Source organism: Sminthopsis crassicaudata, chromosome 3, assembly GCF_048593235.1.
Source record: "Sminthopsis crassicaudata isolate SCR6 chromosome 3, ASM4859323v1, whole genome shotgun sequence".
In the NCBI taxonomy this organism is placed as follows: Eukaryota; Metazoa; Chordata; class Mammalia; order Dasyuromorphia; family Dasyuridae; genus Sminthopsis; species Sminthopsis crassicaudata.
Window position 1 is genome coordinate 654,251,478 of NC_133619.1, and position 22,443 is coordinate 654,273,920.

Sequence of the window (22,443 nt, forward strand, 5' to 3'; positions counted from 1 at the left end):
ATAGATGAATATAAAATGATATATAATACAATCATATCATGTATAGATACAGTGTAATATGCTACACACAGCCCGTGTAATGTCGGGGGAAAGATTAAGGTTTGTAGTCCCATGTCCTGTTCTGCATCCCGTGGGTGTTGCTGTCTTATTGGGTGATTTCTGTGTTGTGTTTTGTGTGACATGGCTACAGAATATGAGAGCCTGCTCATGGTAGCAGTGAGACTCCTGAGCGGGGCTTCTCAAACTACGGCCCGAGGGCCAGATGCAGCCGGCTGAGGACGTTTATGCGGCCCGCCTAGTTATGGCCAATGGGCTGAGGGGCGGAGACAGAGGGTGAGTTTTTGTTTTTACTATAGTCCGGCCCTCCCACAGTCTGAGGGACAGTGAACTGGCCCCCTAGTTAAAAAGTTTGAGGACCACTGTTCTTGAGTAATGATTTCCGTGGGACTAGGGGCTACAGTAATCAGAATCCCTTCAATAAGAGTCTAAAAAAGTTAAGCAGTTTACCTTATTATGTGGAGAGATGACATGTGTAACCTCTCAGAACTTTATAGTACCAACAGTCTTGGAGTCTAAATAGGGATTAGTTATGGTTCTGTTATGTTTGGATGATCTCAGAAGAATGGAAGGGGAGAAGAGGCATGCATTGGGAGAGAAGGGAAAGGAAAGGAAGAATAGGGTTCATTATCTCATTTAAGTGTGAGATAAGCAAAGAAATGTTTAAGTAATGGAAGAGGTGGGGTAGAAACTGGCACTCCTTAAACCTCACTCATGTGAACTGGTTCAAGGAGGAAAGAATAAACATCCACACCTAGATGGGTGCCGAAATTCATCTTCCCCATAAGGGAAGGAGGAGGGAACGAGATTAAGAGAAAGAATTATGAGGAGATAAGAGGGAAGGTAGAATTCCTCTAAGAGATAAAGCCATGGTTTTCAAAATGGTTTTCATAAATGGAATGAGTGTTTGATGGAAAAAAATTGTGGGAAAAAATAACTTAGGGAAGGGAAAATGAAAATGAAGAATCTAGTACAAGAGTTAAAAAAATCTTGCCCAATCAACAAACCCTGAAAGTTAAAGTAAACCAAATGAGACTCCATGAGGCAATAAGAAATATATCAAAAGGCTGAAAAAAAAATTAGAAGAAAATGTAAGATATCTCATAGCAAAAAAACCAAAAACAAAACAAAAAAAAACCTTAAAAACAGATTGGGGAGGAGGAAAAATGTAATTATCGTGGGCTATCAATATCATGATCAAAATAGAAAGAAATGTTAAAAGAGAATTTCTTGAGTCAAGGGAAATAGATTCCACCAATTCCCTCCTGAAAGAAACCCCAAAATTGAAATTCCCAGGAACATCATAACCTAAATCCAGAATTTCCTGGTGAAAATAAAAAATACTGCAAGCAGTCATAAAAAATTCACTTACTATATTTAACATGTATAAGACTGCTTGCCATCTGGGGGAGGGGGTTGGGGGAGGAAGGGAAAAAATCTGAATAGAAGTAAGTGCAAGGGATAATGTTGTAAAAAATTACCCATGCATATGTACTGTCAAAAAAAAAGTTATAATTATAAAATAAAATTAAAATTAAAAAAAAAATTCAATTACCAAGGAACCAAACAGAATCACACATGACTTAGCAGCTATCTCTGTAAAGTAATGACGAGCTTAAAATACAATATTCCAGAAGGCAAAGGATCAAGAACAACTTATCCAGCAAAACTTAAACTTGAACGTGATGCTACAAGGTGGGAGTAGGGGAGTGCAGAAAAGCCCTTCAAATAGAGAACTTCCAAGCATTCCTGTTAAAAAAGACCATAGCTGTATAAAAACTGTAGTTTAAACATGGGAATAAAGGGAAACATAATGTAAAAAATAAATGAACATTGAGAAAAGACTTAACATTCAAAGAAAGGGAGATGATTCATGTGTTCCCTCTGAGTACTTTACATCACCTTTGATTATATAGTGAGTTCAATTAGACAAAACCTTGGAGTGATTCGATTAAATCTCGGATCTTAAGAATGCAAAGAGAAGAGAAAGGACAATTATGGAAAATGGTGCACACATACATTGTTGCCAACTAATTGCTCATGTTGGGTATTCCAAGAAAAGGAGGCTCCATTCTTTATTGTGATGAAGGGCAGTAGCAGAGCATACCTGTGGTGTAAGTCCATGTGGAGGTTTTGTTTCTTAAGCTTTTTATATGTTTGTGTTGGTGGTAATTTTGTTGATTCCCCCCACCCCAAACTCCAGAAGGGGGAGAGGGTAGTAAAAGATGAAGGATGTGATTCAAGTTCAAGTGAAGGTTTAGCCAAGACAGATTTGGCTAATGGCCTGCCCATATCATTCTTAATTTAACTAGAATATTTATGAGTTTTAACTCACAACATTCCTAACTGCACCAATGATCCATCTAACCCATTTATACATGCAAGAGGAGAAGTAGAAGGCAACTGATATCTGGACATCTCTTCTGAACTGATAAAAGGAAGGAAGAACACATAGACATGATTGAGTATTGAAATACAATTTCACTCAAGAGGGAAATCGGAAAAGGGAAGAAGGGAAGACAGGAAATTAAAGGGAAAATAGATGGAGAGAAAAGTCCTAAACAAAACAAACTCATCATAAGCAAAGATATTTATACTTCTTTTTGAAGTTGTAGTGGGAATCTGAGGAAGTACCCATAAAATTAGAAATAGATAAATAAGTCATGGCATCTAAATGAGATGAAATACTGTAAGGGGCTGAAACTCTTGAGTCAATGCACTGAGGTTCACAATAGCATTGAGACTAATTATTGATTGGACAATACTTGGGAAATGGCCCTTCCCACTCTTCTGTGCTGCCCCAGTCATTTGGTGTATAGAGAATTGTGGGAGGGATTAGAAGGTGTAGTGAGACTAGCCAGGGTCACTTCTGCCAGAGAGATGAGGCGGTGAGGTCACAGAGCATCCTATGTGTCCATTCTCTTCACTTCTACCGCGAAAAACCAAGAATAAAGACTTTTACTTATTCTGACTCTAGCTGGTTCTAAGGTATCCAGGGTGCTAGCGCGGTCACCACAGAATACTCTTATGTTAAACTCTTAGCAATATAATGAACAACCAGGAATCAGATGACTAATGATGAAAAGTTACCTCCTCTAAATAAAAAAGTAAAGAATGCAGAATTCACCAACTTTTTTTAATGGTCAGTATGGAAATTTATTTTGATTTCCTGTCCCTACTTCCAATAGATTTAATTTTCTTGTGTTCTTTAATAGAAAAATGAGATGGAATGGGAGAAAGAAGAAAGTCAATCTTGTCTGGCTAAAATTTAAAAAAAAAAAAATTAACACAAATTTTATCAAACATTCAGAGAACAAATAACTTTAATCTTTAAATTCTTCTCAAAAGTTGGGAAGAGTCCTAACAAACTCTTTGTTTGAGACAGATGTAGTACTAATGATACCTAAACTGTGTAAAAATAGTAGAGAAAGAAACATACAAACCACTATCTGTAACGACAACTGATGTCAACATGTGAGCAAAGAGCCTACAGCAACAAATTAAAACTACCAGGCCCTCTGATCAGTTTGATTTATACCAGGAATGCAAGTTTGATTCAGAAGCACTATACATATATTAATAATAATATTAATAATATATTATAAATATGTTACTGTAATAACACAATATAATAATAATTGTTATTATTTTATAATTGTAGTATAATTATAATATATTCATGTTATAATAATATAGTTATTGATATATTAATGATATTAACAATTATTAATAACATTATGAATATCAACTGATGTAAAAATGCCTTTGACAAAAAAATAATCACTTTATATTAAAAAAAAAAAAAAAAAAAGAAAAACATTCCCCTTGATCTAGCCAAGCCACTGCTAGAATCTGCCCTTTAGAATTCCAACAGAGAAGCAAAGGACCGAAATGTATAAAAATATTTATAACAACATTTTTTGTTGGAACATTTCTGTAAACCTAAGGTATATGTTACCACCACTACATCTCATATCTGTGAATAAGAGGAGGCTTAAATTTAAGTCCTGTGTATGCGAGTCACAGGTGGGGAACGGGAGCACATGTGAAATTGAGTTCTAGTGGAGTCTTCTCCAAGCTCCTCAGATACTCATGTCTGGGAAGCTTGTTCAGTGGGGTTTCCAGGGTCTATTGCTCCTTGGAATTAAACTGTCAATGAAAGTATTAGCTTTCTTGTGATTCTGTAACTGCATCTCCTTTCAGCTGCCAAAGTTCCCATTCCTTAAAATCTTTATAATTACTTCTTCATCTGGATCCACCTCTTCCTCAGGAGTTTATGGATTTTCAAGGGTCTGTGCTTTTGAGTCAAAAAAAAAAAAAAATCAGACCTTTGTTTTCACTTATTTAAAAAATTCAGCATTTCCTTCAATTATTTAAAGATATGATTTTGAGAAGGAATATATCTGTTTCACACTACCAAAGATGAGGGGTCCATTACAAAACAAGAGGTTAAGAAAACTCCCACTGTAAATGAACTTGAATAATAACATAAACCGGTGTGCTCTCATATCTAGTACAAAGTCTAGCACATGGCAAATAGCTACTCAGCAGGTATTTTATAGAATACACTGAAACCCTCAGCATTGAGAACCAGTTCTTTGATGTTCTTCCACCTTTATAGCTCTTCTATTAGTCCATATGAAAGAAGAAAGAGCAGTAATTTGCTTTAATATTACAGGAATCAGTGACATTTAAGGATGAGCAGTAATTTGCTTTAATATTACAGGAATCAGTGACATTTAAGGATGAGCAGTAATTTGTGTTAATATTACAGGAATCAGTAACATTTAAGGATGTAGCTGTGGACTTTACTCAAGAAGAATGGAGACAACTGGACCCAGCACAGAGAAACCTGTACAGGGATGTGATGCTGGAGAACTATAAGAACTTTGTCTCTTTGGGTGAGGACAGTATCCCTTTTTAACTCAGAATCTGTTTATTGGGGTGTCATTTGTTAAAGATTATGAAGTAACCAAAACGCTTGGTTATTTTTATTGTCGTCCTGGTTTTTAAAAGCCAGAAGAGGAGAATTCTAAGCTATATACATCAGTGTGCTTGCTGTTAATTCCTGGAAAGATTCCAGAATATATTTTTTAAATAATAAATGGTTGCTAAATAAGAGGTGGTCACAAAAACTTAGCATGACCTCATCAGGCATGGAGAAGTCTAAATTATTTTTATTTTTTGACAAGGCTCCGAGACTAGTTCATCAGGGAAATGCTGAATACATTTTACCTAGATTTTAACAAAAATATTTCTTACTATTGTCATGGACACAATGCAGAGATGTACAGTGGATAACAGAATCCTGAGGAAAGTCAGTCATTAATGGTTTGGGGTAATCTTGGCAGAAGGTCTAGTGAAATGCCCCAGATAGCTTTGATGTCCAACATTCTGTTGCTGCTTTGGGTAAAGGCTCAAATGTCATGCTTATTAAATTTTCCAATAACACAAAGCCCAGTTTGGACAAGAGGGATAAAGTGTATGACAGTACAGATTCAGAAGGATATCAGCAGATTAGAATGTTGGGCAAAACCAATGGAATTACACATAAGAGGGGAAAACTTACAGTCTTATTCCTGTCAGTTTGAATGAAGGTGGAAAGAGAAGGCAAGGTGGATGACTCTTTGTCTGAAAAAGAGCTTGTGACATATCAGCCCCAAGAGGCAAACTTGTCTTTGGCTGCATCAGGAGAAACTTATTATGAAGGATCTAGGAGAGGGTAGTTCTGTGGTCCTCTACTCTGGTCAGACCTTGTTGGGAGTATTGTTTTAAGCTCCTTATAACTTATTTTAAGAAATAAATCTCTTAAGATTGAGCACGCCAAGGAAGGCATCCTGGATAGTAAAGAGCTTCATCCCCTAAGAAGCCAGAAATCTGATGTGAAGAAGAGAAGATTTGGGATTGGGAAATGGAGAGTGGGACAGGATGGTTGTTTTCTATATTTGAATGATTTTCCTGGGGAGAAAGATTGATATTTTCAGCAGCTTAGAGCAAAACTAGAAGCAGTGGGTGGAAGCTGCAGTTAGAGTTTAGCTCAAGATAAAGGAAATATTCCTGATAATTAAAGCTTCCAAGAAATTCAGTAGAATTAATATATTCTCCCTTACTAGATGTCGTCAGACATCTTACTGACCACTTATTGAGTATGTTGTAGGTAGGACTTGGTATGATTTAGATTAGAAGGTCTCATGGTTCTTTCTAATTCCAAGAGTCAGGAATACTTAGAATTCTAGAGTGAGTCTGTGTTCCCAACAATTTCCATGTCTTTTCACATGATCAGGGTTTCCCATCTTTAAACCAGATGTGATATCCCAGCTGGAGCGGGGGGAAGGACCATGGACACCAGAGACAGAAGTCTCACAAGTCATTTGTCCAGGTACGTAAGTGAAATCCAGGTAGATGGGAGTCCTTATAGAATATAGAAATATATTCTCAAAGAAAAGTAAATGCATGCCATTTGAATATGAATAAGATTGATTGTTAGATCTAATAATTCAGATGTGAAATGATGAAAGCATTTTATTAATTCCTGTTCATCCTCCAATACTGCTTTTCTACTCCATTACTCCCTCCCATCATCTCTATCCTAGAGATAGAGTCATTGATTCTGACTCCTAAATGAGTAAATTACCAATTTGGAAAAAGGAAAATAAATCCTTGTTAAGTGAGAACTGAAGTCCAAGATATGTGAAGAACTAGGAAAAGGCTTCCAGGAACTAAATGACTTTAGTCATTTTTCACTCTTAACACATTTTCCTGGATCCATTCTGCTCGTTGTGTTCATCTCTTGTTTATTTCCCCTAAATTTTAAGTCCTTATTAGATGACTCTTAAAAGCCTCACCCTTTGGCTCCCAATTACAGGAATGACAGCTATTCTTTGACATGTTAGCAATCAAAGGGGTAAAAAATTGTCCCTACCACTGAAATAGAAGAGACTTACTGTTCTGGTATGCTTCAGCAAATAAAAGAAAGAACAGTCCATTGTCTAAGAGTGTATCGATCCCGTGACAAAAGAAAAGATGGATTAATTGAGTCCACTATCTCTCATTTCATTGAATTATAGAATCTCAGGGACCTTGGAGATCATTGGATACAACTTTATATCCAAAAGGAATAATTTCTTCAATGTCTCCATGTCCCTCCATTGTAATGATTCCAAAAGTGGCAAAGTAATTATTTGATGAAAGTCAAGTCTGTTTGGAAACAAAGAGATTATTAGATTGTTCTTTTATATGGAGCCAAAACATCAAGAGATTGTCAGGAATAAGTCCCATCTCTCCATATGATAGCCTTTCAAGTAGTTTAAGGCAGCCATCTTATCACTTCTGAATATTTGTCTTCCTCATGTTAAACTCCAATTTTTCTGTATAAGATACCATTTCCAGACTTCTCACCATTCCAGTGGCGTTCCTATGACTACACTGGCCTTCTCAGTTTGTTTGTTTTTTGTTTGTTTTTTTTGAGGCTGGGGTTAAGTGACTTGCCCAGGGTCACACAGCTAGGAAGTGTTAAGTGTCTGAGACCAGATTTGAACTCTGGTCCTCCTGAATTCAAGGCTGGTGCTCTATCCACTGAGCCACCTAGCTGCCCCGGCCTTCTCAGTAATGTCCTTCTCAAAATGTGCCCAGAATTGACCATCAGACTCAAAATGTGTTCTGATTGACATGTTGCATAGCGTGAGCAGCATTTTCTGTAATCTGATGACTTTCCATCTAGAAATGGAGCTCAGAGTGTCGCTAGATCTGGGGGCTAGTGTCATAATTAGTTTGCATTTTTTTTGGGGGGGGAGCTAACTAAAACCTTCAGATCTTTCAAACAAGTTCTGCTCTCCAACTAGCTTTCTCCAGTCCTTTTCTATTGACATTTTGAACAATCACATTTGTTCTTAATTTTTATCTTGAGTTTTTTCCTCTCTTCTCACATGTTGAGACTTTTAAATGCCCCTTATTCATTCCCTAATGTATTAACTGTTGCCCATATTTGTGGCATCAGCAACATTGATATACATCTTTTGTGTTTTCATTAAAATTGTTGAATAAGAACAGAGAAAAGTATGGAGCTCTGAGGCATGATGCCAGGGACTTTCCCTACCCACTGGCATCTGTCTGTTAACCAAAGTGCTTTCTGGTTAAGGCCATTTATGCATCTGTGAGTCCATTTCGTAAAAACTCTTGTTCTCAGTGATTGTTTAAGAGACTTACCAAGAAAACCTGTATCCACTTGCCACCTCTGACATTTATGAAATCTGTTGTTACATTAAGTCACTCCATATCTCTGCTTCAGGATTCTTACTCTAAAATAGGAAGGTGACACCTCTAGCACCTTCCTATGTTGGACACTTTAAACTCAGCAAACTTTGAGCTATGAAAGCTTAAAGCTACAGCTGCTACCACATGTTTATTCCTTTTCCAGGCTAGAAATCTTATGAATAAATGATTAAGTTAGGTCTCTCAGTGAGCCTTTTATACATAGTGATTATGCAATCCTGAACAAGTCAGTTCATATACATAAAATAGCAGGTCAGATTCCTGTCCTGTATAATTTTATTATATATTATGTTATATATTATATTATATATTATGTTATAATTTCCTTATCCTGTATAATTTATTTATAATCAACCCTTAGTAGTTTTTTTTTTTTCTTTTTAAAGATCTCTCTAAGTATTATTTTAATAGTTTCCTGAATTTTGCTAAGGTTGGTATCAGACTCAGTCAGGAGTTTCTAGAATCAACTTGTTTCTCATCTCTGACATTTAACCATTTCCCCCCCGAATTACTAACAGTTGTTCTCTGAATGCATCTGTGAATGCTTTTGCTATTCTTGAATCTTAAGTCATTTAGTTCCTGGAAGCCTTTTCCTAGTTCTTCACATATCTTGGACTTCAGTTCTCCCTTAACAAGTATTTATTTTCCTTTTTCCAAATTGGTAATTAGCGTTGCTTATTTAGGAGTCAGAATCAAGAACTTAATATAAGCAATTTCCTTTCTTACGATACAGAGAACAGTGGATTCAGATGCTTTTTAAAAAATTTTTTTCAGATTCCATTATTCAGAAGACAAGATGTGAAAACTTGGATTGGATTCAGAAGCAGGACATTTCTCTGGGAGAGTCATCTAAAGAGATAATTAGAAAAAATTATCCCTGGTCTTCTGAGTTGGGAGGAGCATGGGAATGTGATGTCAGGCTAGAGAAGCAGAAGGGCAACTGGAATAGACAACCCAATGAAATTATGATGTTTCATGCAAAAACTGGTGATGAGTTGAATATTAATGAATGTAATACATTTGGAAGAAGGTTTAGTTTAGCATCGATCATTGTTCCACCACAAAAAGTTCCAATAGGGAAAATTCTCCATAAATATGATACACTTAATAAGAACTTCAAACAGTTTTCAGAGCTTAATAAACATAATAGAATGCCCTATTCTGTTTGTAAATATAATAAATGCAGGAAGCCCTTCACTTACCACTCAGACCTTATTCAATATCATAGAATACATACTGTAGAAAGACCATTTGAATGTAACGAATGTGGAAAATCCTTCACTAATAATTCAATCCTTAGAAACCACCAGAGAATTCATACTGGAGAGAAACCTTATAACTGTAATGAATGTGGTAAAGCCTTTAACCAGAGAGGCCACCTTACTGAACATCAGAGAATTCATACTGGAGAGAAGCCCTACATCTGTAATGAATGTGGAAAAGCCTTCAGTAACAATTCAATACTTAGGAGTCACCAAAGAATTCATACTGGAGAGAAACCCTACAAATGTAACGAATGTGGGAAAACCTTCAACCAGAGGGGACACCTTAATGAACACCAGAGAATTCATACTGGAGAAAAGCCTTTTGAATGTGCTGAATGTGGAAAAGCTTTTAGTCATAGAGTATATCTCACTTTACATCAGAGAATTCATACTGGAGAAAAGCCCTATAAATGTAATGAATGTGGGAAAGCTTTTAGCCAGAGGGGACATCTTACTGAACATCAGAGAATTCATACTGGAGAAAAGCCCTATATCTGTAATGAATGTGGAAAAGCCTTCAGCAACAACTCAATTCTTAGGAATCATCAAAGAATTCATTCTGGTGAACGACCTTATAAATGTAGTGAATGTGGAAAAACCTTCAACCAGACAAGACATCTTATTCAACATCAGAGAATTCATACTGGTGAGAAACCTTTTGCGTGCACTGAATGTGGAAAAGCTTTCAGTCATAGAGTATACCTTACTTTACATCAAAGAACTCATACTGGAGAGAAACCCTATAAGTGTAATGAATGTGGGAAAACTTTTAGCCAGAGAGGGCATCATACTGAGCATCAGAGAGTTCATACTGGAGAGAAACCCTACATCTGTAACGAATGTGGCAAGGCCTTCAGCAATAACTCAATCCTTAAGAATCATCAGAGAATTCATACTGGAGAAAAACCCTATAACTGTAATCATTGTGAAAAAGCATTCAAACAAAAGAGGCACCTTACTGACCATCAGAGAGTTCATACTGGAGAAAAATTTTTAAAACGTTTGGAAAGAGGGAAAACTTTAAGCCATAAGGCCAGGCTTGCTCTACAACGAATTCATGCTGGTGAGAAACCCTTTGAATTTAATGAATGTGGAAATACTATTAACCAGAATTCGAACCTTATTTTACATCCAATGATTGATAGTGGGGAGAAAACCTTTGAACATAATGAATCTGGCAAAGTGTTCTTTCAGAAAGGACACCTTATTGAACATCAGAAGAGCCATGCTGGAGAGAAACTCTTTGAGTGTAATGAGTGTGGTAAAAATTTCAACAAAAGTCTCCTTTTGATTGAACATCAAAGAATTCATACTGGAGAGAAATCGTTTCCATGTAATATATGTGGAAAAGACTTTAGCCAGAAGGGTCACCTTACTGAACATAAGAGAATTCACACTGGAGAGAAGCTCTTTGAATGCAGTGTGTGTAGAAAGAGTTTTAGTCATAGGACATCCTTTATTAATCATCAGAAGATTCACTCTGGAGAGAAACCCTATGAATGCAACGAATGTGGAAAAGCTTTTAGCAATAACTCAAGCCTTTGGAATCATCATAGAATTCATACAGGAGAGAAACCCTTTGAATGCAGTGAATGTGGGAAAGCCTTCAGCCAGAGGGGACATCTTACTGAACATCAGAAAATTCATACTGGAGAGAAACCCTTTGAGTGTAATGAATGTGGTAAACACTTCAGCCATAAAACATCCTTTATCAATCATCACAGGATTCATACTGGAGAGAAACCCTATGAATGCAATGAATGTGGAAAAACCTTCAGAAGTAATTCAGTCCTCAGGGATCATGAAAGAATACACACTGGAGAGAAACCCTTTGAGTGTAACGAATGTGGAAAAGCTTTCCGGCAGAGGGGCCACCTTGCTGAACATAGGAGAATTCATACTGGAAAGAAACCCTTTGAATGTAAGGAATGTGGGAAAGCATTTAGCACCAGCTCAACACTTAGGAAACACCTTTGTAAGCATCTTTCTAAACTGTAAAGCATTAGTCATGACTTATTTAAAAGTGAATTTTAAAGGGAAATGCTATCGTTAGACCAGGGAATCATGTTGGCATGTGCTTCAAAACTTATCAGAGATCAGAAACTTTATGCTGGACATTAACTAGGGATGTAATGAAGTAGAGAAAAGCTGTGACTTTTCATTGCTATGTGCTGGAGAATCAATAGGTCAGTTTGACAGTAGATACAAAGTTGTTGGGTACTTTAATAGATCAAAATAACTTTTTTTCCTTTATGCATCCAATAATACCTGCTAATCAGGAAGCAGTAACATAATGTTAGTCAATAAAACAACTTATGCTGGTTCTAAACTAAATGCTTAAAATGCAAGATTTCCAAAAGAATTTCTTTAATAAAAGCACTAAAATGTTCTTTAGAGAAAAAAATTAATTTGAATACCTTTGAAAGGATTGAAAGAGTGGAAAAGTTGCCTGGGATAAATGAAAACAACATGAAACATCTTGTTCTGGAAGTTTCTCTTAAGATTTATATTGATTTACTTTGAATGTGAATGGGTGCAATTTATAGCTACTACTGTTTTATATTTTGGTCTGGGGTAGAACTATAGAATGTCATAGCTGGAAGACCCTCCAAATTCATTTAATCCTACTTTCCTATTTTATGGAAGGGAGTAATGTAGATCAGGAAAAGGAAAATAAGGATGAAATTCCATTTTTAAAATTTTCAGTTTCTTATTGCAAAAGCACATGAGAAATTCTAGGGAATTCAACCTATGGAAGGAAAAAGCATAGACTCCTCAGGGAGAGCTGATACTAAGAATAAGGTATGGATGGAAAGGGCTGGTGACAATTTGTGTAGCTGCCTTTTCCCCATAGTTATGACTAGCCTCATTAGACTCTGGCTAAAAAGAATAGCAGGTTAAATTCTTCACAGGCCCCAAAATATTTTAGATTACCGATATGTCGACCTAGAGACATCAGGGTGATACAGATTCCAGATGTGGAAGCAAAGTCTTTATGACGCCTTGGGTGCCTCTCTGACCACTCTCAAAGTCCATAGTATCATACTAATTGGAGCTGGAAAACCTCTATAAATGGTATATTCCAAACCTCTCATTTTACAGCCAAAGCAGCTTCGGCCTACGGAGGGCAGATGACTTGCCAAAGACAGAACAGTTAGTAAGTGGCCAAGGTCAGATTCAGAGCCCAGTGGGATGGTCCCAGATGTTTTTTCCTTCCCAGAACCCCTCCTCTGCTGCTTTGTAGACCCTTTAAGAGTGCTGGGCTGGAGTCTCCCCACAATGGGGAGTGGCTGTTTAACCATGGGCATGTCACACACCTTCTTGGACCCTGATTGCTTCTGTCAATGGGAGAATACCTGTGCTACCGATTTCCCACAATGGATGTGTGGCTTCAGTGAGGTCATAGATGTAAGATGCTTTGCAAAAATAAGATCTGTCAGTTATTGTTATAACCCATAATCGCTTGCTGTCTTATATACACTCCAGAGACACAAATAAACTGTTTGGTTCAGTTTTCTTTGTCTTTTGTTCCACCTAAAATTCCACTTAATCACAACAAATACATGTCCTCCTCCCCCTTGAAATAATCCTCATGAATAGTTACTGGCCCAAGCAAAAATCTGATTCTCTTCCCGTGTGAATTTGACTGACAGATTCGTCGGTATGCCTGTTTTCACTGTCAGTCAACATCTGGCATAATTGTGGGGAGATTAGTTGAGTTGGTCTGAACCCGTAGCAGGGCTTTGTGGAATTCACATAAGGCTAATAAGGATGGAAGAGGACCAAGTGCTTTTATTAAACTGATGGATCCTGCTGCTGATCCTGGTCCCCAAACTGGCCAGGAATGGAGTCTTATGGAAGGGAGTCTCTCATCCTTTTAAAGTTTTCTACCTGTAATGTGTTGACTGCTAAGAAAAATTCAAAGATAGAAAGGTCTTTTCCAACAGATTTTTTGTAAGTCTTGCACCTGGGCGTTAGGGCATCATGCTTCCATGTTTCTTTGTCATGTTCTTCAGCCGGCTACAGGATCTTTGCACTACATATTAATCCAAAAGGTCAAGAAGAATGGAGGTCCTTAACGCCATGTATTGTAATTTTATATTTCCATCCTCAGCAGCAGTCCTTTGCCATCATTTTTTTTTCCACACCCCAAACTTCTCTTTAGACACTCAAGTGTGCCTTTAAGAGATTGTCCCTGTCCTGGTTCTTATCATTACAACTTTTCTGCCTTTTGGATGCTGTGTTGTAATTTCACTATCATCACAAATTTCTTTCTGTTGAAATTGTTAATGATCCATTCCCATTGACCAGCAATTAATTATACAGAAACACGGGCATTGCAGCTTTATTCACTTAAAAGTCAGCAAATGAATTGGAAAATGTCTTTTACAAATTAGCTATATGCCATTCTTTACATGAGACATGAGTACATAGTACAAAGCAGCTGTTACATGAAGGTGTACTTGTTAAAGGGAATATTTATCATGTGCTGGAAGAAGGAAGAATGTTTGTTAAAACATATGAAATAAAGGGGATTATATATTAAGACATGCAGTGAAGTGGAAATTGCTTGAAGCAATTGAAATCCTCGAATCAGTTACAGTTAAAAAATAAGCAGGAAATCAGTTGCTGTAAACCGGTTTCTGGTTTTTTGTTTGTTTGTTTTTTAAGAGAAGTAAGTGTGCACTGGGATCATACCTAGCAAATGGGAAAATTGAATGAAGTAGAACAATCCACTTTTGACAATTTACTACTAACGCTATACCTTCTCATACCATATTTTCTTCCTCTTGATTTATCTTTAAATTCTTTGTCTTTAGCAGATCTCATTCTGTTCTTTTAGATTAATTGGGTACTTATATCCTTATCCTGTTAATGCATTTTCACCTTCATCTCACTGGATTATTTCATTACCCTCTTCATTTTTCTTTCTTTTCACATGTATTTATAACATATTTGAAACTCTTTGCAAAAATTTTGTGTTCCATGAAACCTCAGGGGTGTCAGCTATTCTATTTATCCCCTGTCTCTCGAGTTAGCACACTAGCTTTATTTTTTTAAAAATAAGCACCATTTACACCTCACATTTATAAGTCATGTCACGGCCTTGCATCAATATTGAAATATTGTGGGATCTGCTAACTTAGATTCATAATCACTCAAAAGAATATGGTGTAATAATCAAGAGGGAAAAAAGTGAATCAAATAGGATTGTTTTCCAGGCTGTGGTATGCATTTATATGGACAGTCAACTCATCCAGCCATCCAAAAACTTCAAGTAAACAGGCAATGGTCCAGGTTCACAACTGAATAGTAGGGACACAAGTGGGCTGGCTTATCGATTTAAAGTTTCATAATTCTTTTCGACCCTAAACTTTTCTCTAAAATGAAGGCCCTGATTTCCCCAATTATCCCACCCCCACCTTCCTTTTATCACCAAGATCCTTCTGGGATGGCTTTGAGTCATGGTATGCCAGTAATGGGAACATCATCAATGCAAGCAGGCTACTGCAACATCCAAACAAGTAATTGTACAGAAGCAAATAAACGCATAAAGAACGTTACAGTTAGACAAAAAGAAAATGGTTAGTCACAGAGCAAGGACAACTCACGGACAGGAATCAACTGATAGGACATGGAGGCCGTGAGGTCTGAAACAATGAGGGGTCTGGGTGGCTACCAGGAGGGATGTGAAGGGATGAAGGAGCCCTGAAACTAGATGGAAAATGAGATGATTGTCCCATTTTTCTCTTGAAGGATGGGGAAGGAGCTCTTTGCTATCCCCCCTGCTCCCTTCCTATTCTCTAGTCAGAGTGAGGGAGGGCCTTCAGAGGCAGGGGTCACTAAGGAGATAGAGTTAACCATGTAATATGTTGGGAATACAAATAAAAGCAGAAAGAACTTGCCCTCAAGGTGCCTACATTCTAATAAGGAAAGAAAAAATAAAAATAGGAGGGAAAGGTGAGAAAGCAGAGGAATGAAGATACCCAGGCCCGGGCATAGTAATGATCCTGTGAAGTTAAATCTGCAGTGGAGAGGAATGGAGACATGGCTGGCCTGGACCTCCTAATTAAAAGGGACATTCTTGTGAGAGGAACCAGCCAATAAGGGAAGCTGAAAGGGCAGGAGAGTATTTTCCATGCAAGAGAGAGTACTGGGGTAAAGAGCTTTCTAAAACAGGTGGGGCAAAGAACAAGTCCTAAGAATCAATTTCATTAAGGACTAACAGTGAGATACCAAATTTTGGGGGATGCAGCCAAAGCAATCCCTAAACACTTGGGAATAAAAGAGGAAAACAACAGCTAAACAATTAAAAAACTAAAAAGACAAATACATTAAAAAACTCTCAAACATTAAAATAGAAATCCTAAAAAACCTCCTCTCCTCCTTCTCTTCCTCTTCCTCCTCCTCCTCCCTCCTCCTCCTCCTCTTCTTCCTCCTCCCCCTCCCCCCCTCCCCCTCCTCCTCCCCCCTCCTCCTCCTCCCTCCTCCTCCTCCTCCTCTTCCTCCTTCTCCTCCCCCTCCCCCTCCCCCTCCCCCTCCTCCTCCTCCTCCACCCGCTGATATCCCTTCCCTCTTTGTCCACACCCACCAGTTGAGCCAGCAAAGAGTGGAGTAGGGTCATCCTCCCAAGGAGTTAACAGAGAATCGTGCAGCTGGTAATTAGCCTCCCGGGCTCGGTTATCCAAGTGCACCTGCCCACTTCTAACCCTTTACAGCTGCGCATCCTCGAGGCCAGAGCCATAGCCCTGCTGGGACAACCCCAGAACCATAGCAGTGTATCACCCTGGGAATATTTACAACTTGCACCTCCTAAGTTGAGGATCAGAGATCCAGGGAGGACTGAGAAGGGCTCCTGCCTTCCCGGAGACATTCCTGAGAGGCCTTAGGCTATGCATTGAGAAGAAATAAGAAGCGGGGAATGGCTCCACAGCACCAGACTGTCCTAGACCTCTCCTTGCCTGACCGCTTGTGGGGAGGGAGACTCCCTTTCTTCCCAGACTATGATAAAATTCCCTTCTGCTTTTACCTGGAGAAATCTGACTTATTGGAGCCCATGACCTTTGAACCCCACAACAGTGTCCTAGGCCAGAACTCGGTGCTTGGAATAAGGCTTCTTACAAGGTGCTAAGTGGAATTGATAGACAAGGGTTCTCTACTTTAGCGCGGTGATGAACAGTTCTCTAGTTCAGTATCACTGATTTAACCTTTTTCCCCCTGAGGCTGGGGTTAAGTGACTCGCCCAGGGTCACACAGCCAGGAAGGGTGAAGGGTCTGAGGTCACATTTGAACTCGGGTCCTCCTGAATTCGGGGCTGGGGCTCTTTCCACTGCGCCCCCTAGCGGCCCCTCACGGATTTAATCTTCCCTAGTGATAGAATTGTGGGTTTATACTCAGTATATGTAAATGACCTAATTATAATAAAGCACTTAGGGTCAGACGGAGAAGCCAGAGGACCGGAGGGGGGAGCGCAGGCTCCCGAGGGTCGCCCCATCTCCCGCCCCGAGGTGGCTGGCCTGTGCTCCTGCTGTCCTCCACGGGGACCGAGCCAGTCCAGGGCCCAGGCAAGGAGCCGAGGAAGGATTGGGGCTTTCACTCCTGGCTACTCTGGCGGGGATTACTTTACACAAAGGCTGTTCCAGAGACCTCCAGAAAACCAGCCAGAGCGTACAGGACAAGGGGGCTTTTCTCGGCCCCCACAAGTTTGCCTGTGCTGACTTGGAAGACTCCCTTTAAATGCTGATGAAATCCCATCTTTTACACCCCGAGTTATTTCTCAACCATCCTCTACACAGCTTGCTTTGCTGGTACATTTGGGGGTTTGTCTCCCTCGTTAAGTGTCCGCTCCTAGTCAGAAAGGAGCTGCCTCTGTTTGTCCCCTCAGAGCTTTGCCCAGGGCCCAGCACAAAGTAGCCGCTCAGCGTTCGCAGACTGCTAAGGGCTGAGCAGGAACCGGCGCGTGCCCGAGTTTCCCTGGAAGCAAGGAGAAGCTGAGCAGCGGAGTTGGGACGGGAGGGCCGCGGAGGGTACGGCCCGGGCCAAGGCCCGGAGCTGAGCCGTCGCCGGGAGGGGCGGAAGAGCAGGTGAGGGGGGCCCCGCGGGAGCGCGCGTTCCGTGCTTCAGGTGTACTGGGCGCGTTCGGCAGGAGGCGGCTCGGCGAACCTCCGGCGGGCGCCTGGGGCCCTGGGGGCCGCGCTTCAGGGGGGCCGTGGTAAGCGCCCCCTGGACACGGGAAGGCCGGTGTCGCTGGGTCACAGGAGCACAAAGGGCGCCCCAGGAGCGGGGGTCAGGGGTACCCCTGAACAAAGAGCACGCTTTCTCTCTCCTACCCGGTCCTGTCCTCTGTTTCCATCTATCTGTCAAACACGATCCCATCTGACCACCTGCCCCAGGAGTGTGCCCTCTTTTCCCCGACTCCCCTAAGCTCCCGAGCATTCAGGTGCCGCTGAGCCCTCTGGGAAATGGCGTCCAGAGAACCTAGCGGCTTCCGCTCCCGGTCCAGGGAGCAGCAGCAACGGAGACTCCATTTCCCAGAAGGGAATGCGTTTGCACCCAGGACCCAATGGGCTCCGGGGAGCTTCGGGGCTGTGTCGCGCGCAGGCGCGTTTCCCGTGGAAGCCGGAAGTTCTGTCCTTTCCCGCCTCGGATTGGGGGCTCGCTCCGCTGCGCGGGCGAGAGGCGGAGGTTGACGTGAGGTTTTCGCGGCGCCTCCGCGGCCGTCCGGGCTGCGCCGAGAATCCCTCTTCGGGGGTTTGCACTCTTCAGGAGGGTGTCCACCCGGAGAGGACTCCGTGAGTCCCTGAGCCGAGGGGGCGGAGACTGTGAGTGGCTGCGAGCCGCCTGCAGCGCGTGTGCGCATGCTCGGCGCCTCTGCGTCTGAGCTGAAGTTTGCTCCCCGCTTATGCGGGGGGGCCCCGGGGGCCGCAGTCCCTTCCTGTTCTAGGGGGGAATAGGCGGCCTTCCTACCCCGCCGTAGGGTTTCAGAGGGCGGTCCGTGGGGGCTTTCGTGGGAGCTGTCCCTCGTGCATGGGGACGTGCCCCTGGTGAGGGGGAGCTGCCCGCCTCCGGGAGGGAGACAGGGAGGAGTGAGCGCGCCCCGAGAAAGCGCCTGGGACGGCGCCTGCCTCGCGCTCCTCATCTGTAAAGTGGGGCTGATCCCAGGAGCTGTGGGTCAGTGAGACGAGTTCCGCCCTTGTACTCCTTAGTGCTAGGTGTCACTGTGGATGCCTGTGCGTACGTAGGCAAATAGACCAGGAGACACACTTTCAGTCCCACATCAGCCTTCCTAGAGGGACCGGCTCCGGGGACACATGGTCACGTGCCCCAGCGAAATCCTGCCGTGCGCTCTCCGGGCTGGGCTTCGGGGATTCGCCACCTCCTGTCCGTGAACTTGATTTTAAAACGTTTTGAGGACGATTTTCAGCCCAAAAAAAGTTTCCCGTTTCATTCTGAGTGTCCTGCCTTGTGCACTTGGAAGCAGGAAGCAGGAGCTGCTCCGGTGCCCGGGGGCTGGGTCACGCAGCATGGTTGGAGAGAGCAGCTGGGGGGGGGGGCCCTTCCTCCTCTGCCTTCCCTTGGGCTGTGACCCCTCTGTGGCCCGAGCTCGTCCCTCCGGGGGGTCCTGGGGGGTTGGAACTCACCCTGCAAAGAAGGGGGACATTTCCGTTAGACTTGGGGTGCCCCGGACCCTAGAACTAGAGGAAGGGCTCCCCCCGGGTCTAGTTCTCTGGTCATTTGTCACATTCTCTGGGACCCTGCTTTGCATTTTCGGGGAAGGACCCTGGGATGTTTCGCCATCTCTGGCTCCTGTTGCAGAGGAGGAGACTGAGGCCTGGGGGCCTCAGGGCGGGCTCGGGCCCGGGGCTAGTGAATTGGACGCGGGAAGATGAGCCTTCCTGACTCGGGCCACTGCTCTGCCCTCTCCCCTCTCCTTATTGGTTGGAGGATTGGGGGGCCCAAGGTGAACCCCTGAAACCTCCTATCTTCCTTCCCGCTTTGTTCTTCTGCCTCTTCTGGTTGTGAAGAAATGCCTCCTAAAGTCAGGCCAGTGGCTTCTCCCGGGCGGGAGGGGAGGAGGGACAGCTCGCCCGCACTCTCCCAGCAGCCTCTTGGGCGCCCTCTGAGAAGGCCGGCGCGTGGCGTGGAATTTGTCGTGTCATTTGGGGAAGAAATCTCCAAACTAACCCCTTGTTAATGGCGGCACATCGGTGAGCGCGGTGAGGGGGGTTCAGTGGGCCCGGTCCGAACTCGGGAGCAGGGAGGCCGGAGAGGGGGAGTCTTAGTTGTGTATACGTTGCTTCAGTTTTCTCCGAGGTAGAAGGAATCCTAATCAAGAGGTTCTAGGCTTGCTGTGAAGACCAAATGTGCTCGCACAGTGCGAGGTCTCACAAAAGTGACTTTCCACAAAAAGAACCAGTTCTCGCTAGGTAATGGGTCCTAAACCTTTCTGATTATTAATGATCAGTTAGAGTAGATTAGTTATTAGTAGGGTTGTCCCCTCTTTTTACTTCTTCATTCAAAACCCAGTCTATGGAGGACAGGGCTGACAATGAGATGATTCTCCTCAATCGTTGCTGGCTCCTCATCCATCTGAGAGAATTTATGTCTGATTAAAGGGGAAATAGAATCTACTCTTGGTGAATAGATTCCTTTGTGGAGATGCTGAAGGCAAATGATCTGGGAAATCTCCCCTCATTAGAAAAATCCCACCCCTAATTCTCATTTTCTCATTGTTTTTTTGTCATCAAAATTATTTTAATAATGGTGAATTGGGAGATTAAAATAAATTGGAAATTAAACAATCTATTCATAAAAAAATAAGTGAGAGAACAAACCATAGAAACCATTGACAATTCCATTAAAGAAAATGACAAGGAGACAACACACCAAAATTTATGGGATGAAGTCAAAGCAATACTTAAGGGAAGTTTTAAATTTTTTTTTAAAATTATATATGCATGGGTCATTTTTTCTCATTAATTGTTAACCAGTCATAGTTGTTTTTCACCCTCAGGGATACCCCCGTTTCCAACGGGGTTTAAACTTTTAGAGACCTCCATGCCGGGCCTTTGGTTACTGATTTCAATTTATTGGTTATTTGCAAGTTTGATTAATAAGCCGATTATTAATTACCCAGAAACTGTCTCAGACTTTCCATTGGATCTTATGTCATTACTAGCCATTATGACTGGGTTTTATGTTTGGGTGTGGAGATAATGGGGTTAAGAGACTTGCTCATGGTCTCACAGCTACTAAGTGTCTGAAGCTATATTTCAGTAAAGGTCCTTCTGCTTGAGCCCTTTCTCTGTCCCCGGCTCTGTTCTTTTTGAGAAGCTCCTGTTTTCACAGTTGGGTGATTAATGAAGGAGAAGGCCAAGTTACACAGGCGCTGGAGCTCTGGGCTAGAGTCAGGATGACCGAGTTGATTTCCAGCCTCAGTGTCCTAGCTTTGTCACCTCGGGAAATCACTTCCCCTCTGATTCCCTCACTTTCTTTATCTGCAACACAGAGATGGGTAATAATCATACTTAGCCCTCAGGGTGGTTGTGAGCTAGAACAAAATTGTCGGGTAAAGTGTTTTTCCAACTTCATGCTGTGTACACGTGCTAGTTAGGAGCATTTTAATGGTGATATAACTATTTCTTAAATGTGAAGAGTCACATCACATAGCACATACGGGACACGTCTGGGAACCCCCATCCATTTCATTCCAGTTCGACTCTTAGTACTGTCATTTGGGCCCTGATATAAGCAAAGTCTGGGTCAGGGTCTCAGGCCCTGGAGCCCCTCTCCTTAGCCTTTCCCTGCAGGGCTCTGCAGAGCCCTTTGACCTCTCTTTGTAGGGAGCATGGGATCACCCCTCTTGGTTGGGTGGGGATTTCCCCACTGCTGAGTCTGAGGACTACACATCAGGATCAGTCTCCCTCATGGCCCCCTTTCTCCCCTCAGCTCTCCCTTCGCAAGACTCTGCCCTTCCCCAAGAGAGGGGCCTGGAACAGGAGGAAGGAATGACCTCTGATCTCCTGTCACACGGAGCCCAGGTGAGTTGAATTTTTTTCTCTGCTAAATGCTAGTTCATTTCTTAAAGCAGATAAACCAACTTCCTTTGCCTTTGGCCTCTTCCCACTCAAGTCCTTCTGAAGGCCCAGAGCCCCAGTTTTTGTCACCTATAAGATGGTCCTCCTCTTCTCACTTCTCTCCTCCTCCTCCCCTTCCTCCTCCTGTAGAGGGCCCCAGATAGTGGGGGAACTTAGGGTAACCCCACATTGGGCACCAGAATATAGTATCATGGAGATCCCTGTTTAGGCATCAAAATGTAGTGTCCGGGCCAGCTCTCTGGAGGACCTTGGGGTCAGCCTTGGTCTTAGTGGAGGAGTGAAATAGGCAGGAGAGCCATCACCAGGAGGATGGTCAAAGAAGGAATGTCTGTTTCCAATCTTCTCAGCCCTTAAATACCTCATTATGATGACATCATTACAGCACACTAAGTTGTGCCAACTAGAGAACCATTATCTCATCAACCATACTGAGTAAGTGCTAACTAACTATACTTACAGGGTGTAAGCATCCTTTGCTTCAAGTAGAACCTCAGTGATCACGCCCCCCTTGACTTCTCAGGAAGGGTGAGAACACCAAAGGAAAGTGGGGAACCAAACCAGAAATGGTCAGCAGGTTTCCTCTGGGCTGAAGGGTCTTATACCTTACCCAGAGTTCCCCCACTCTCTGCAGCCCTCTACACTCTTCCTGCCCCCCTCCCCCTCCTCTTCCTTCTCCTCCTCCTCCTCTTCCTCCTTCCTGTTCTTTGTTATTACATTATCTTCATTTCATAATATAGACAGGAAGGTCCTGA

The 22,443-nt window shown here is 42.1% G+C and overlaps 2 protein-coding genes across 12 annotated transcripts in view; both read left to right on the forward strand.

Moving 5' to 3' along the window:
- LOC141564696 (uncharacterized) overlaps positions 1-13,104 on the forward strand; it is a 30,788-nt gene extending 17,684 nt beyond the window's left edge. Inside the window, exons 4-6 of the mRNA XM_074307481.1 lie at positions 4,832-4,958; positions 6,341-6,436; positions 9,103-13,104. Coding sequence (XP_074163582.1) covers positions 4,832-4,958; positions 6,341-6,436; positions 9,103-11,591 — 2,712 coding nt within the window. The 3' untranslated portion in view covers positions 11,592-13,104. The remainder of the gene's footprint in view (positions 1-4,831; positions 4,959-6,340; positions 6,437-9,102) is intronic.
- LOC141564697 (zinc finger protein 90-like) overlaps positions 1-22,443 on the forward strand; it is a 70,815-nt gene that overhangs the window by 14,877 nt on the left and 33,495 nt on the right. For 4 of the 11 annotated variants that reach the window (XM_074307488.1, XM_074307482.1, XM_074307489.1 and 1 more), the window contains exons 1-2: positions 18,214-18,415; positions 21,543-21,634. Coding sequence is in view for 8 of the 11 variants with exons in the window: in XM_074307482.1 (XP_074163583.1) it covers positions 21,602-21,634 (33 nt within the window). In the remaining 3 variants the exon portion in view is untranslated. The other 7 variants (XM_074307487.1, XM_074307483.1, XM_074307486.1 and 4 more) reach the window with 7 other exon arrangements.